The following is a 13,774-nucleotide window of genomic DNA, read 5'->3' as shown; positions in this document are numbered from 1 at the left end:
CCCCAGTCTGGACGAGTGGGGCCCTTGGCCTGGGGAAGCCAAAACCCCTGGAGGCAGACTGACAACAGGTGGTTTGTCCTCCGGCGCCGGGCCCTGCTCTCCTGGCTCCGTTCCATGGGGAGAGCATCCACCGGGCCAGGCCTGGCAGTCCTGCCCCGCTCAAATGCTACCTGTCCTCCACTCCACTCCCCCTCGCAGGGTGATGCCGAGTTCAACCGCATCATGAGCGTGGTTGACCCCAACCACAGTGGCCTCGTGACCTTCCAAGCCTTCATTGATTTCATGTCAAGGGAGACCACCGACACAGACACAGCTGACCAGGTCATTGCCTCCTTCAAGGTTCTGGCAGGGGACAAGGTAAGTAGGATACCTTGGAGGCACCCCGGGGGTTGGTGCGGAGGAGCCCTTGCAGCCAGGACTGGTCGTGAGGGGCTGGGCAGGATGGGTGTGGGTGTGGGTGGCCCAGAGTCCCACCCTGCCACCTCCAGAACTTCATCACGGCTGAGGAGCTGCGGAGAGAGCTGCCCCCGGACCAGGCCGAGTACTGCATCGCTCGCATGGCTCCATACCAGGGCCCTGACGCTGTGCCCGGCGCCCTCGACTACAAGTCCTTCTCCACAGCCCTGTACGGGGAGAGTGACCTGTGAGGCCCCCGCTGGAGAAACCCTGACCGAACGCCCCCTCCTCACAGCCTCCAGGAGGGGCTGGGGGAGCCCTCTGCCCTCCTCCCCGCTGTGGGGGCCGCCCAGGTCCTGTTCCTCTGACTCTGTATCTATGCAAAGCACTCTGTCAGTCTTTTGGGGGGGGGGGGTGGGCAGGGAGGGGCTGGGGCAGGCTCTCTCCTCTCTCTTTGTCAGTCGGCCCCTCCCCCTGGAGAGGGGTGAGGGAGACACAAGGCGTCAGCGCTTCTGGTCTGGTAAATATATATGATGTGTTGTTTTGTTTTTTAACTATGTGGAGGGGACAGTGGATTCCCACAGCAAAACAGGTCCCTTCAGGCCCTAGGAATGCCCTCCCCACCTCATCCCTCCTTTGCCTGCCCTCCCCTCTCCCCCTACGAGGTCCCTTCAAGGCCTCCCACATCCAGGCCAAAGCCCTACGTGCCTTGTCCAGGAGCTGCCCGGGCCTGCGTGGGCCCCACAGTGGGCCCAGCAGAGGGCGACACAGCTGCCCGACAGGAAAGAGGACCCCGCCCCTCCCTTCTTCCCTTCTTCCCCCACTTGGCGATTGCCAGGAGGTGAGGGGGTGCAACTCAACACCCCCCCTTTTCTGCCACAGAGGAGTAGGGTTGGGCAGACCAGCCTCTCACCCCCACCCCCTGCGAGCCCCCACCTTGCTTTGTCCAGACACGTGTATCTCGCAGATTTTCTAAGGACCACAAAACAAAAACAAAAACAAAAAACAAACAAAAAAACCATAAAACAACAAAAACAAAAAATACACAAAAAAATCTATAAAAAAAGGAATTAAAAACTTTCAGAGAATTACTATTTACTTTATTAACTTACGGATTTATTATATAAATATATATTCACCTAGCAACATATCCTCGCCGCCTCTTGCTCATAATGAAGACATAGCTGATTTGCTGCCCTCCTGCCAGCCCCTTACTGATTTCTCTCTGTTGTCTGTCGTTGGGCATGGGTCTCTGGGGACCCTCCTGAGGTGGAGGGTGGGCTGCTGGCCTGGCTGCCTGTTAGTTGATGGGTTTTGCTCCCTTCCCCTCCCCCCCTTTTTTTGAGTTTATTCTGATTGATTATTTTTTTTCTCGGTTTCTGGATAAACCACCCTTCTGGGGACAGGATAATAAAACATGTAATATTTTTAAGAAGGATTCCTACAGTGTTCTCTCTTTATCTCTCTCCTGTGTCTGTTCTCTACTTCTTAGGAGAGCCGCAGGAGAACCTCTTCCCTGAGCAGGGCTGGGCGTGGGAGATCCCTGTCCCCATGAGTGTGTAAACATGAGGGTCTCCTGGGGGGCCCGCGCTAAGCCAGGTCCTGTTCCGAGTGCTAACTGGTGTAGCCTGCGCGAGAGAAGCGCTGTAACCGACCGTCCTTGTTTATAGGTGAGGAGGGCAAAGCACAGAGAAGTGCAGGGAGCTCACCCTGCTGCTGAGTGGTGGGGCCAGAAACCCCCCAGGCTGGCTGGCTCCCAGGGCGGTGCTCTGAACGGCTGCTCAGCATCAGAGCATCAGCCCCACGTGCCAGGCAGAGAGGCAGAGGGGTCGGTTCTGCTCAGGCCCCCTCCCTGTGGAATAAACCCCAGTCCAGGCTGGGAGAGGAGAAAAGGCAGGGCTCCTGGCAGCTCTCCCGCCTCCAGCCACAGGTGCTCTGCGCGGAGATCCTAGGAGAAGGTGGCCACCTCCATCCACTGCGGGAGAGAAGACCGCCGGCCTGAGGTAGAGGTCTCCAACGGCTCCTGCTTGGCCACCTGCGTGCCCCCAGTCCCCAGCCTGGCTCACCTGTCTCCGGGTCAGGCAGATGACCCCCTCACCTCCATCCAGGTGCTGGCTGCAGTGGCCTGTGCAGAGTGGGCCAGTTGAGCGCCCACGGTGGCCCATGGGGGACCCCACCCCACCCATGCAGGGGCAGCACTCACGGAAGATACAGGTGAGCTGGGCTGCACAAGACACAAAGCGCTCGAAGTCCACCCGCAGACGACTGTCCCGGTAGCGGCTAGTGAGGGCCTGGGTCAGCTGGTTGTTCAGGTGGAAGCCTAGGGCAGGCCACCTCTGAGCCGAGGCAGTCCCTGTGAGCCCCACCCCAGGGGCCTGCTGCCACCTCTCTGATCCCAGCTGTGCGACCACCCGCAGCTCCCTTCACTGCGCTGTTTTCTCTCCTGGGTCGGCCCTGACCCCATAGGTTGTGGGACGCTGTTAGATGGAGAGCCTAGAACGGCGTCTGGCACGTAACGACGGTGCCTGCTTTCTTACGCCTCTAGATTCTGGCCAGTTTCTGCACATGGGCACGGAGGAGATTTCTGTGCAGTTGAGAGCCTTTTTGTTAGCCCTACATGGCATCAGTTTCTTCACAGGAGACAAGGTCTAAACTTTAGAAATCTCCATAGGCTTTTGAAAGCCGAAAACCATGGCTCCTCCTTCCCCCACGTGTGCAGATAAACACGGTTCTGAGGCTGATTTCCTGGACTGCCCCTGGCCCTGGAGCCCCTCTGTGCCCCTGTTCATCGAGCAGATCTCTGACTGGTGCCATGGACAGCCCCACACTGGCACAGTGACCTCCCGCAGTCCCTCCAGCTTCACCCACCTTAGGGGGGCCCCTCAGCTGCCCCCTCAAATTCCTGTCAGCCTTCGTGCACACTGTCAGCTTCCTCTGGTCCCTCTGGTATGCCCCCTGCTGCAGGGTCCTGCCCAGGAAAGCCCTCCCCTGGGGTACTAGGTGCTGGTGGCCTTCGCAGACCACGCCTCACCTACCCCTCCTCCCCTCCTCCCCTCCTGCAGTTGGACTCGGTGCTGTCTTGCCTCCCTTGCCTGTGATGTTCCTTCTGCCCAGAACGCCCGGTCCTCCCTTGGCCCAGAACATTCCTACTCCTCACGTGGGCCCCCTGCTCTTCCCACCTGCCGCATGGGACACCTCCTGGGGCTCCCTGTGCCAACCCTGTCCCCACCCTGACCCCTCTGAGCTGTCACCATCATGGGTGGCTCTGGCACGGAAGCCGTGGGCGGAGGAAGGGAAGGGTTTCTGGCCACTGCCAAATGCCCAGAGTCCCCAGCCTCAAAGGCACAGCTAGGAGCAGAGGCAGTGTTTGGGGGACACTGGTGCCGCAGAGCAGAGCGCGGCTGAGTTGCAGCACGTTGCTTTTCTTGCTAATCCCCCTGTCCTGATCCTGCCCGTTTCCAGGGTCTCTGGAACTTGCTTCCTGCTGGCCCACTCCCTGGTACTCCCTCCATACACAAGCGTGACCTTTCCTTTGCTGTCAGCTGTAGTCCCCCTCTCCCCCACCAGCTGGACTTGCCTCACCCTCCTCCCTCTCATACATTTTTTTAAAAAATTTTTTTAAGGCCCCAGGTATTCATGAGGCCTCATGGGGCTTTACTGACTCCCTGCACTGACGTCTCATCTCTGACCGCCGCCGTCCTCCTCTGCATTTCCTTGCCCTTGAAGCTGGTCCGGCAGGGCTCATGCTCACCTCAGGGCCTTTGTGCTGGCTGTTCCTTCTCTCTAGACTGCACCTGCCCCCGTGTCCCCAAGGCTTAGGCCCCCTCCTCCAGGTCTGCTCAAACAGCACCTCCGACCTTCCCTGACCACTGTGTCTCAAGGCACCTCCTCCCACACGTACACACCTGCTTTCTCTTCCTGTCGCAGCATGTATTACCATGTGACCCAGACGTTCTGTGTGCACCCGCAGTACATAAGCTCCCCACCCCTCTCAACCCAGCACGATCTCAGTCGTCTGGCTAGAATAACACCAAGAATGTACACCAGGTGCCCAGTGACATCGATGAGTCGGGGCAAACCTTCCGTCCTCCCTCTCTGGCCTCTGCTCTGTGCGCTCGGGACTCCGTTCTGTCTGCGTGCCCCACCTCCCACCTCCCAGCATTCTACTCTGACTCCTCAACCCCCCTGGCTTGGGTTCTTTCCGTGCACATCTCTGGACACTGCAGCGCCTCCCTGGGGCCTCCCTGCCTCCCAGACTGGGTCAGAGCCAGGGGGCAGCCTCCCGCCTCCCCTTGTCTCAGCCTTGGAGCCCCGGGGTGGGGGGTGGGGATGTGGGAGTTCCCTTCCGGTCCCAGCCCTCCACTCGGGAACTTCCTTGACTTGCCCCAGAGCCCGGGAGAAGCTTTGCTCCTTGGCTCTGTCCCTCGTCCCTGTCCCTCGTCCCTCCCTCGGGTAGGGCTTTGTGCTACACAGAGGGATGGGGCTGTTTTACCTCTCCTGGAAGCCTTTCCGAAACCTTCGCCCGGGCACTCCTCCTGCAGTAACGCCCCCCCCCCCCCCCCCCCCCCGGCCCATCCTGCAGGCCCCTCCCAGCCACCCCGAGGAGTGGCCATTTTACACTGAGGCTCCAGGAGGTGGACTCGAAGGCCCGGGCCCCCCAGGGAGTAAGTCCCGAGGAGCAGGATCCAACCCAGGCTCCTGGGAATCCAGGCCATTTTACCACAGTGCCCTGGGGGCCCGGGCCTCTCACACCAGCTCCCAGACTCTCCCCATCTTCCTCCCTCCAGGAGGCCCGGCTCCCTCTCCCAAGGGTATCCAGTCCCGACAGCCAGGCCTGCAAGAGTATGGCAGGTGTGTGGGGCGGGGCAGGTCCCCATGACACCTCCCCAGCGTACCTGCTGCATTCAGCGCCAGCCTCAGCTCATAGGAGTTCATGGTTCCAGAGGCGTCCTCGTCAAACTTATCAAATGTGGCCTGGGCCGGGAGGTATAGGTCAGTCCCACCTACCCCCCCCCCACTCACCCACCCCCGTTCACCCTAAAGAGGGCTGAGAGGGGGCCTCAGAGGCCAGTCAGCCAGGGTTCCCACCCCAGCTCCCTTCTTCCTGGCTTGGTTCCCTGGGCGCGCAGCTTCACCTTTCTGAGCCTGTTCTGCAGTCTGTAAAGTGGGAATAATCGAAACAGCTGGAATAGGGCGGTGAGGACAAGTCGGGATCCTAGCCACAGGGGGCTTGGTGAGGGCTCAGCAAACAGTGGCTCACCGCTCACGAGTATAGGGGGGCCTCAGACCATTTCCTCACGGGGATCCAGAGTAGTGGGGATTAATGCCTCCCACTGGTAGACAAGCAAAGGCCCCTCAGAGGGGAGACGACTTGCCTAAGGCCACACAGCCATAAAGGGGCTGAATCGGAGGCCGGGATTTCACCCGAGGACCAGAGCCTGTGCTTTCCATCCCTGAGCTATTTAGGGCCCGAGAGAGACCACAGAAGGGTAGATGGGGCAAAGACATCCCAGCCGATCCCTCCAGGCTGTCCCTCCAAGGTATGATGTGGCCCACCTTCTCCTGCCCCCGGGGCCCTGCTAGCCCACAGGGCACCTAGGTCCTTAGTAGTAAAGGTGCCTCACCCTCCGGGAGGAGAAGGCCCCAGCAAAGCCCCGACCTTACCTGCCACTCCAGGAGATGGCCCCAGAGCTGCTGGAAGTGGTGCAGGGTGAGGCTTTGTCCGTTCTGGGGATGGGACGTCTGGTTAAAATCTATCCCCAGAAGGGGGACAGAGACCCCAACATCCCCACCCAGGCACTGTCCCCTCATGTACCCCAAAACACCGCAGCAACTGCTCGCAGGTCCTGAGCCCGATCTCTCGAGGGGTCCGAGTGTCTCGAGGGGTCTGTGTGCGGGCCCTGGCTACAGGAAACAAAAAACCCCGGGGGGCTTCCTGTGTGCTGGCCACCGCTGTAAGTGCTGGGGATTATCACTGTCCCCACTGTCGGAATGGAGGTACAGAGAGCCACGTGACAGCTGGTGGCCAGCAGAGCAGGGGTCTGAACCCAGGCGAGGGGGTTCCGAGCCCCCTCATGGCAGCTACACTCCCCGCCTCCCTTAGGGGAAGAGGGGGGCTTATGAGTGGCAGTGGCCTGGTGGGTTAACACACCCAGGGCCTGGTGAGTTGGGGCTCCGTGGGTCCACCTCGGTCCCCAACTCACCAGGCTCCAGGGCAATGCTTAATAAGGTCTGGAGCTGAGCGGCACTGAGTGCTTCCTCCTGGTCAAGGAGAGAGTCAGTTGTGAGGCCATTGGCCCGGCAGCCTCCGGGCTGTGCTGGGGACACAGCGGAGACAGCTTGGTGGTGGGGGGGGGGGACCTGTCCCCAGGGCGACGGGCGGCAGCAGGGAAGCACCCAGCTGTGGGAGTCCGGGAGTCCACAGTGGGAGGCCGCTGACCAGCCTGGGGGAGAATCCGGGAGGGCTTCCAGGGGGAGGCATATGAGAAAGATGAGGCCTTAGGCAGGACAAGGGACGCGAGGGGAGAGCAGGCGCGCCAGGCAGAGGTGCAGACAGGGCAAAGGGCCTGAGGCAGGGACGAGCTGTGAGCACTGCGAGGGGAGTCAGGAGATTTAGGCACCGAGAGGGAGAAACTGAAGCAAAATGAGACTCGGATCCCGGGGAGGGGGCGGCCGAGCCCTCACCTCTCCTGCCAGCTCCTGGAACAGCTGCTCCAAGCCCAGCTCCAGGGGGACGTAGGGGACCTGTGGGGGGGGGGGGGCGGGGGCTCAGTGCGGGGGGGGTGCGAGAGGCCCCCCAGCCCGCCCCGCCCCCCCCCCCCCCCCCCCCGGCCGCCCCGCACCAGGAGCGCGTGCAGGTCGGCGCTGATGACGTCGTCGATCTCCCTGCCAAGGACACGGGAGGCGGGGAGTCGGGGTGCGGCCGGGCCGATCCCCGCGGGGAGGGGGCGGCCCGGGGACCCCGAGGGGAGGGGGCGGGTGCCCCGGCTCACACGGCCGCGTGGCGGCGCTCGGAGAAGACGCGCAGCGTGAAGTCGGCCTCGTCGCCGGCGCGGGCGGCGCTGGGCACCACCAGGTAGTGGCCGGGGCGCAGGCGGCAGCGGCGGCTCACGTCGCGGCGGGCGCAGAAGGGCGAGCGGTCGGCGCGCAGCAGGCCCGGCAGGAGCGCGCGGCTGCGCGGGGAGTCCCACAGGCCCAGCAGCTGCGGCCCGGGCGGCTGAGGTCACCCCAGGCCGCCCCCGCCCGCAGCCCCCCGTCACCCCGGGCCACCCCTGCCCGCAGCCCCCCCGGTCACCCCAGGCCCCCTGAGCCCGCAGCCCCCCGTCACCCCAGGACCCCTGAGCTCGCAGCCCCCCAGTCACCCCCGCCCGCAGCCCCCCCGTCACCCCAGGCCCCCTGAGCCCGCAGCCCCCCGTCACCCCAGGCCCCCTGAGCCCGCAGCCTCCCCAGTCACCCCGGGCCACCCCCGCCAGCAGCCACCCGGTCAGGTCACCCCAGCCCCCCCCCGCCGCCCGCAGCCCCCTGGTCACCCCAGGCTCCTCCTGCCCACAGCCGTCTGACCCCCGAACCCCGGCTTCCACCGCCTGCAACTGTCAGGGCTGCCCGCCCCCGCCCCCCCCCAGCCTGTCCGAACCCCCAGGATAGACCTGCAATCCCGGGTCCCCGCCGACACCCACCTCCTCTGGGATCTGTAAGAAGGGGGAGCAGGGCGAGTCAGAGCCCACAGCGGGCCACCCTTCAGAGCCCCCCACCCACCCCCCTCCTTAAGCCCCCACACCCCTGTCTCTGACCGGCCACGCCCCTCCCGGCCCCTCCCGTCTGTGCCCTCAAGGCCCTTCTCTGCTTCGTGTCCCCTCCCTGATCCTCCAAGCCTATGACTCTCTTCTGACCCCTGGTCCCCTCCGTGGGGACTGGCCCCCGCCCCCGGGCGCCCTCCCCACCTCAGTCTCTCCCTGACCCTCTCCCCGGCAATCTCCCGTCTCTGACCCCCCCAGGCCTCCCCCACCCCCTCTAAGCCGGGACCACCTGGAACACATGGAAGCCCACGGTGAGGTAGGTGAGGCCCTGGGCCCTCAGGCGCCGCCGGTTGCGCTGGATGAGTGACAGAAGGACAGTGCACTTGGGGATGCGCCCCCCCCTCGCCGGGCCCCACGCTCCTGCTGCCCCCCAGCCCCCCCAGGGCCCCTCCTCATCATCATCCTCCTCGTCAGGCTCCAGCAGCGTCAGTCGGAACTGGGGGTTGGTCCAGAAGGTTTCTAGAGGAAAGAAAAAGACGGGGTTACCCGGCCTGCGGGGGGCACCCCCTTGCTCACCTCTCGGGGCGCCCTCCGAGGCCTCACCGGTGCCAGGCTGGCTCCCGCCAGAGTTGAAGCCGCGCACCCAGCGGCCCTGGAAGGTGTGGATGTGCCAGCCGCCTCCCGCCGGGCTGGGGCCCAGCACCTCGGGGCTCAGCGAGCAGATCTGCACGGTGTTGAAGTGGCGGAGGAAGTCCTTCAGCTCCATCCTGCGCGGCGGCCGGCGGTCAGGACCGGGCCGCGCTCCCGAAGATCTCACCCCAGATCACAACCCCGCCAGTCCTTAGACACTGCCAGGCACCCGTCGGTCCACCACATAGTACCGCGTCTCCGTAAATGACCCCCGATCACTGAGCCCTCCAGCTCCCCCAGATTGCTCCAAGTCCCCAGAAATGCCCCACAAATAGCCAAGATCCACGCACTGCCCCCACCTATCATCAAATTGCCTTCAGCTGCCAAATATCAAGACCCTCAGACTCTCAATGGCCAACAAGTATCCTTCAGCCCCCCAATATTACCAGATCTGAAGAAATGTCCCTGATGTCACCAAGCCTCCCACAGTTGTCCTAAATATTACCTGTTACCCATGCCCCCTCGACCCTCCCAACATGCCTGTGGCTCCCAGTTCCCCTATTACTGCTGATTGTTCCTCGACTCCCCCGAACAGACCGCAACCCCAAACCCCAAAGCTGCCGCCTTACGGACAGCTTCTCGCAATGCACTTGTCCCACGTTCCCGCAGGCAGGCATCGGCCCTCCCCGCGCCCCTGTGGCCTGGCACCAGCGCAGAGGCAGGGCTGGGACCCTGGGCCGCTCACCAGAACTCGCCATCCTCCTTTTTCACCAGCAGGGCATCTCGCCACTCGGTGGGGAGCGCATCCCAGCGGGGGCAGCTAGGGAGACGTGGGGTGGGGGTGTGAGGGCTGAGCAGGTGGCGCCGGGCCCCCCCACCCCCACCCCACCTCCATCCCACCTGTCGCTCCAGGCCCCCGTCCACTCCACACGGCCCCATGGGTTCCGAAGCCGCAGCAGCCGCACCTTGGTGAAGCCCAGGGTCACCTGGAGGCAGCATTGTCAGTGGGGGGTGGCGCCGGGACACCCCAGCAGCCCACTCATGGGGGGCCACTCACCTTGTACGTGCCCGTGACTGAGTACGCGTGTCCCTTCACCAGCCCGTCTTCTGTGCGGTACTCGCCCCTATCGCTCTGGGCAGAGGACAGGGGACGGTGAGGCCACAGTGGGGAACCAGCGGGGGGCTGCTCCTCTCTGTCCCCCCCCAGACTCCTGCCACCAAAGCAGGAGTCAACCAGGGCACCCAGCTGAATGACACAGGGCTCCAAGAGGGCATCGGATGGGTGACGGAAGGCCAGAGAGGGAGACGGACACAGGACAAAATACGTGGGGAGGGGGCCTGGGTGGCTCAGAGGTTGAGCGTCTGCCTTTGGCTCAGGGCGTGATCCCGGGGTCCTGGGATCGAGTCCCGCATCAGGCTGCCCGCAGGGAGCCTGCTCCACCCTCTGCCTGTGCCTCTGCCTCTCTCTCCTCTCTCTCTGTCTCTCTCTCTGTGTGTCTCTCATGAATAAATAAATAAAATTTATTTTAATAAATTATTAAATTAATAATTAATTAATTATTATCACACACACACAGAGGCAGAGACACAAGAGAGGGAGAAGCAGGCTCCACGCAGGGAGCCCGATGTGGGACTCGATCCCGGGTCTCCAGGGTCACGCCCTGGGCTGAAGGCGGCGCTAAACCGCTGCGCCACCCGAGCTGCCCAATAAATAAAATCTTAAAAAAAAAAAAAAATACACGGGGAGGACAGAGACATGGGCAGAAAGAAACCCAAAGGACAGACAGCCCGCAAATGAGCACGGGATTAAGCAAAGAACGAGAGCAGGAATTAGATCAACTCGTGAACGACGGGGCGTGTGACTGGGTCACCGCCGATGAACGCATGACTCCGGCTGAGCCCATGGGAATCGATCCTAGGCCTTTTGCTGAAATTCTCAGAAAGAGGCTTTGCCTTTACTTTCTTTTTTTTTTTTTTTTTTTTTTTTGACCCACTGGGGTGATGGGAGGGCCCTGCAGCTGTGGGGGCCCCTTTGGTGCCCATGAGGGGAATGCCTGCCCCAGGGTGAAGCTAAGCCGGAACCAGGAATAGAAAACCACATTCTCCGCGTGCGCTAAGCACCTGGATTCAGCTGTGCCTGAAGCTTGTGTAGCTATGAGAGCACATACATCGCCTTTTGACTTGCTCGAGGTTGACTGAGGGGGCGGGGGCAGACCAGCCAACGGGGAACACAGAGGAGGACGCGGCCCCCCACCCCAGCCCTGGCTGGGCTCTGGTCCTGGCGGGGGCTGTCTCACCAGGGCGGTGGCGCCCACGAGCGACTCCTTGGCCAGGGCATGGCGCAGGGCAGAGAAGAGGCCCGGGGTGTCCTGCCTCAGGTAGAGCACCTCGCCCACGCCGCCTGTGAAGTCCACGAAAGCCTCGTTCATGTGGCCGCCTCGCATCACCTCATAGGAGCCGTGGAGCCTGTGGGAGCGGGTGTCGGGGGCGCGCGTGAGGCGTGTGCGGGCAGCTCCCACGCCCCCTGGGACCCGGGGGCCCCTGAGGTGGGCCGTGGCACACTCGGGAAGCCCTCGGATATCGGGCCTGCGGTCCCCGGGCCTCCAGGACTGTGGCATTTGGGGGATCCCAGGGGAGCTGTGTCAGAATTGGGGGCACCCAGGGGGCTATGTCTGAAACTCCGAGTCTCCGGGAGATGTCTGCTTTGGGGGTGATTTCTATGGGGCTTGTCAGGGATTTCAGAGCCACAGGATGGAGGAAAGCAGAGATTGAGGGTCCCGGGGATTACACTCCATATTTGGGAGGCGTGGGGCGCCCGGGGGGCTCAGGCGGCTAAGCGGCTGCCTTTGGCTCAGGTCATGATCCCGGGGTCCTGGGGTCGAGCCCCGTGTTGGCTCCCTGCTCAGCACAGAGTCTGCTTCTCCCTGTTCCAACAACCTCCCCCCCCCCCCCGCTCGTTCTCTTTCTCTCTCTTTAAATAAAATCTTCAAAAAAAAAATGGCAGGTGTTTTGGGTTTCTCAATGGAGCAAGAGAGATCTTCTGAGGTTAGAGGTCCCCCAAGGGGGTACATCTTAGATGTAGTGGTTCCTGGGTCTGATAGATGAGATTTCAGGCTCCTTAGGGATTGTGGGTGTCGGCGGGGCCCTAAGGAATGTTCTGCGTGAAATGTCCATAGAGGGAGGTATTTATGATTTGGAGGCCCTCAGGGAATGGTGACATCAGACGGTGTGACATCCTGGGCGCTGTGACTTGGTTTGGGAGGACCCTTGGCAGGGTGTCTAGAGGATCGCAGAAGTTGGGGGGTCTCTGGGGTTCCCTTGGGGCTTGGGGCCTGCTGGCGGGGGAGGTGCGCCCGGGTCCTTACTTGGCGTAGGCCTTTTCCAGGAGCGGGGCCCAGAACTCGTTCCGCTGATCCGAGCGCACGAACATCAGCTTCCCCTCACGCACCGGCAGCCTGTCGTCCACCACCACGTCCACCCAGCGGCCAAACTGCCAGAGCTGGGGGGGCAGGGGGGTGAGGGCGGGCCCCGGCTTCGGCCACCAGCCTCCAACCGCGCCGGACCCCATCCTCCGCCCCCTCGCCCTGCTGTGCCCGTCCAAGAATGACAGCCCCAAGGGGACAACGTCAACTCTGAAATCCGTGTCACCAGGGGGGAGACTGAGGCACGAGCAAAGGAACTGGGCTTTACCTGGAAGTGGAAGACACCTGCATAGCCATCTTGGAAGCCTTGACCAGGGGGGACCACCCGGCTCAGGAGTCGGGGGTACAGAGTGAGGGAGGCAGCGGCCGCAAGGAACCAGCAGTTACCTGGGAGGAGAGGCGAGGATGGGAAGAGGGACATTGAGGTGCAGGGAGAGGCCGAGGGGGCACCCAGGGGGGGAGCCGCAGGGTCCCAGCCACCACCTGCCGGATCGGGGGGCCAGATGGCTCCGTGGTCGTACCGAGGCGCCCCTGACACACGTCTGTTCGGCTCATGTCCTCGCAGATGAACTGGGGCTCCGCGCAAAACTCCTGGGGGCGACGGGGGATTCCAGGCCTCAGCCAGGGAAGGGAGGGAAGGGGCCACCGAGAGGTCCCCAGCCTGGGCCCCCGGCCCTCGCTGCCCCCCCAGGAGACTCTGGCAGAGCCTTCGGGAGGCACCCGGCCTCCCTGGGCCTCTCCACACCCAGCGGGGAACTCCCAGCCTTCCTGCTCATGTCCAGCCCCCCAGGCCCTCCTCCCTCACACCCAGGGGCCCAGCACCCCCAGTCCCCCCTCCCTCAGACCCAGGGGCCCAGCCTCCCAGCCCCCCAGCCCCTCCTCCCTCACACCCAGGGGCCCAGCACCCCCAGCCCCTCCTCCCTCAGACCCAGGGGCCCAGCCCCCCAGCCCCTCCTCCCTCAGACCCAGGGCCCTTCCCCCCAGCCCCTCCTCCCTCACACCCAGGGGCCCAGCACCCACAGCCCCTCCTCCCTCAGACCCAGGGGCCCAGCACCCCCCCCACCACACATTACGTGGGGCCTCATCCATTCCACCCCTTTGGCCTTCTCCGAGTCGGGCCCCAGCTCGTCGTAGCCAAGGGCGTCGGGGCCAGCAGGGAAGTAGGGGTCTCGGAACAGGATCCCCTCATCCAGGCAGGCTGCTCGGATTGCCTCGTATCTCTGGCCCCGAAAGGGCTTCGGGCCTCTGGTTCCAGGCCCTGCCTCTTCGTCCACCAGCTGGATGGTGACCCTCCCGCTGCCACACGCCATCCGGACACTCTGGGCTCCCGGGCGGCCCCAGGCTCTTTAACCTCCTGAGTCACGGGGGTGGGGCTTCCCCTCCATCTGAGCCCTGATGGGGGTCTTTAGGCAGCCAGGAGCCTTCCTTTATAAATACTAATTGATGGTTTGGGGAGCCACGGAGCAAGGGACGCCTCGATGGCGGTTTCCTCCCCAGGGCGTGGGGCCTTCAGTTGTGGCCGGGGCAGCAGCTTAATGGGCTTGGCCCACAGCAAGAGGGAAGGCGGGCAGAGCTGAGGGAGGACCGGCT

General features: G+C 63.2%; 2 protein-coding genes across 7 annotated transcripts in view; one reads left to right on the top strand and one right to left on the bottom strand.

The window, feature by feature from the left end:
* ACTN4 (actinin alpha 4) overlaps nucleotides 1–1,834 on the top strand; it is a 73,032-nt gene extending 71,198 nt beyond the window's left edge. For all 6 annotated transcript variants that reach the window (XM_072778943.1, XM_072778921.1, XM_072778905.1 and 3 more), the window contains 2 exons: nucleotides 199–357; nucleotides 489–1,834. In XM_072778943.1, the coding sequence (XP_072635044.1) occupies nucleotides 199–357; nucleotides 489–647 (318 nt within the window). In that variant the 3' untranslated portion in view covers nucleotides 648–1,834. The remainder of the gene's footprint in view (nucleotides 1–198; nucleotides 358–488) is intronic.
* Nucleotides 877–13,774, bottom strand: CAPN12 (calpain 12). The gene is made up of 21 exons (XM_072778956.1): nucleotides 13,258–13,774; nucleotides 12,706–12,775; nucleotides 12,453–12,571; nucleotides 12,128–12,261; nucleotides 11,060–11,228; nucleotides 9,820–9,894; nucleotides 9,663–9,748; nucleotides 9,508–9,582; nucleotides 8,736–8,899; nucleotides 8,422–8,651; nucleotides 8,073–8,084; nucleotides 7,389–7,597; nucleotides 7,239–7,281; nucleotides 7,081–7,140; nucleotides 6,600–6,657; nucleotides 6,212–6,300; nucleotides 6,061–6,123; nucleotides 5,292–5,370; nucleotides 2,600–2,716; nucleotides 2,463–2,521; nucleotides 877–2,371 (listed from the first exon to the last, which is right to left on the bottom strand). Exons 1-21 carry the CDS (start codon nucleotides 13,492–13,494, stop codon nucleotides 2,345–2,347), a joined length of 2,175 nt encoding a protein of 724 aa, XP_072635057.1. The 5' UTR covers nucleotides 13,495–13,774; the 3' UTR covers nucleotides 877–2,344.

Source organism: Canis lupus, chromosome 1 (genome assembly GCF_048164855.1).
Source record: "Canis lupus baileyi chromosome 1, mCanLup2.hap1, whole genome shotgun sequence".
NCBI classification, from domain to species: domain Eukaryota; kingdom Metazoa; phylum Chordata; class Mammalia; order Carnivora; family Canidae; genus Canis; species Canis lupus.
Note: the sequence above shows the minus strand (reverse complement) of the source record. Positions and strands in the feature narration are given on the sequence as shown.

Coding starts and splice junctions, on each gene's coding strand:
- CAPN12 (XM_072778956.1), bottom strand. CDS start 13,494: ATGGCGTGTGGCAGCGGGAGGGTCACCATCCAGCTGGTGGACGAAGAG. Junction 7,282..7,388: donor GAGCGCCGCCACGCGGCCGT/GTGAGCCGGGGC, acceptor TGTCCTTGGCAG/GGAGATCGACGACGTCATCA. Junction 5,371..6,060: donor GCCATCTCCTGGAGTGGCAG/GTAAGGTCGGGG, acceptor CTCCCGGCCCAG/GCCACATTTGATAAGTTTGA.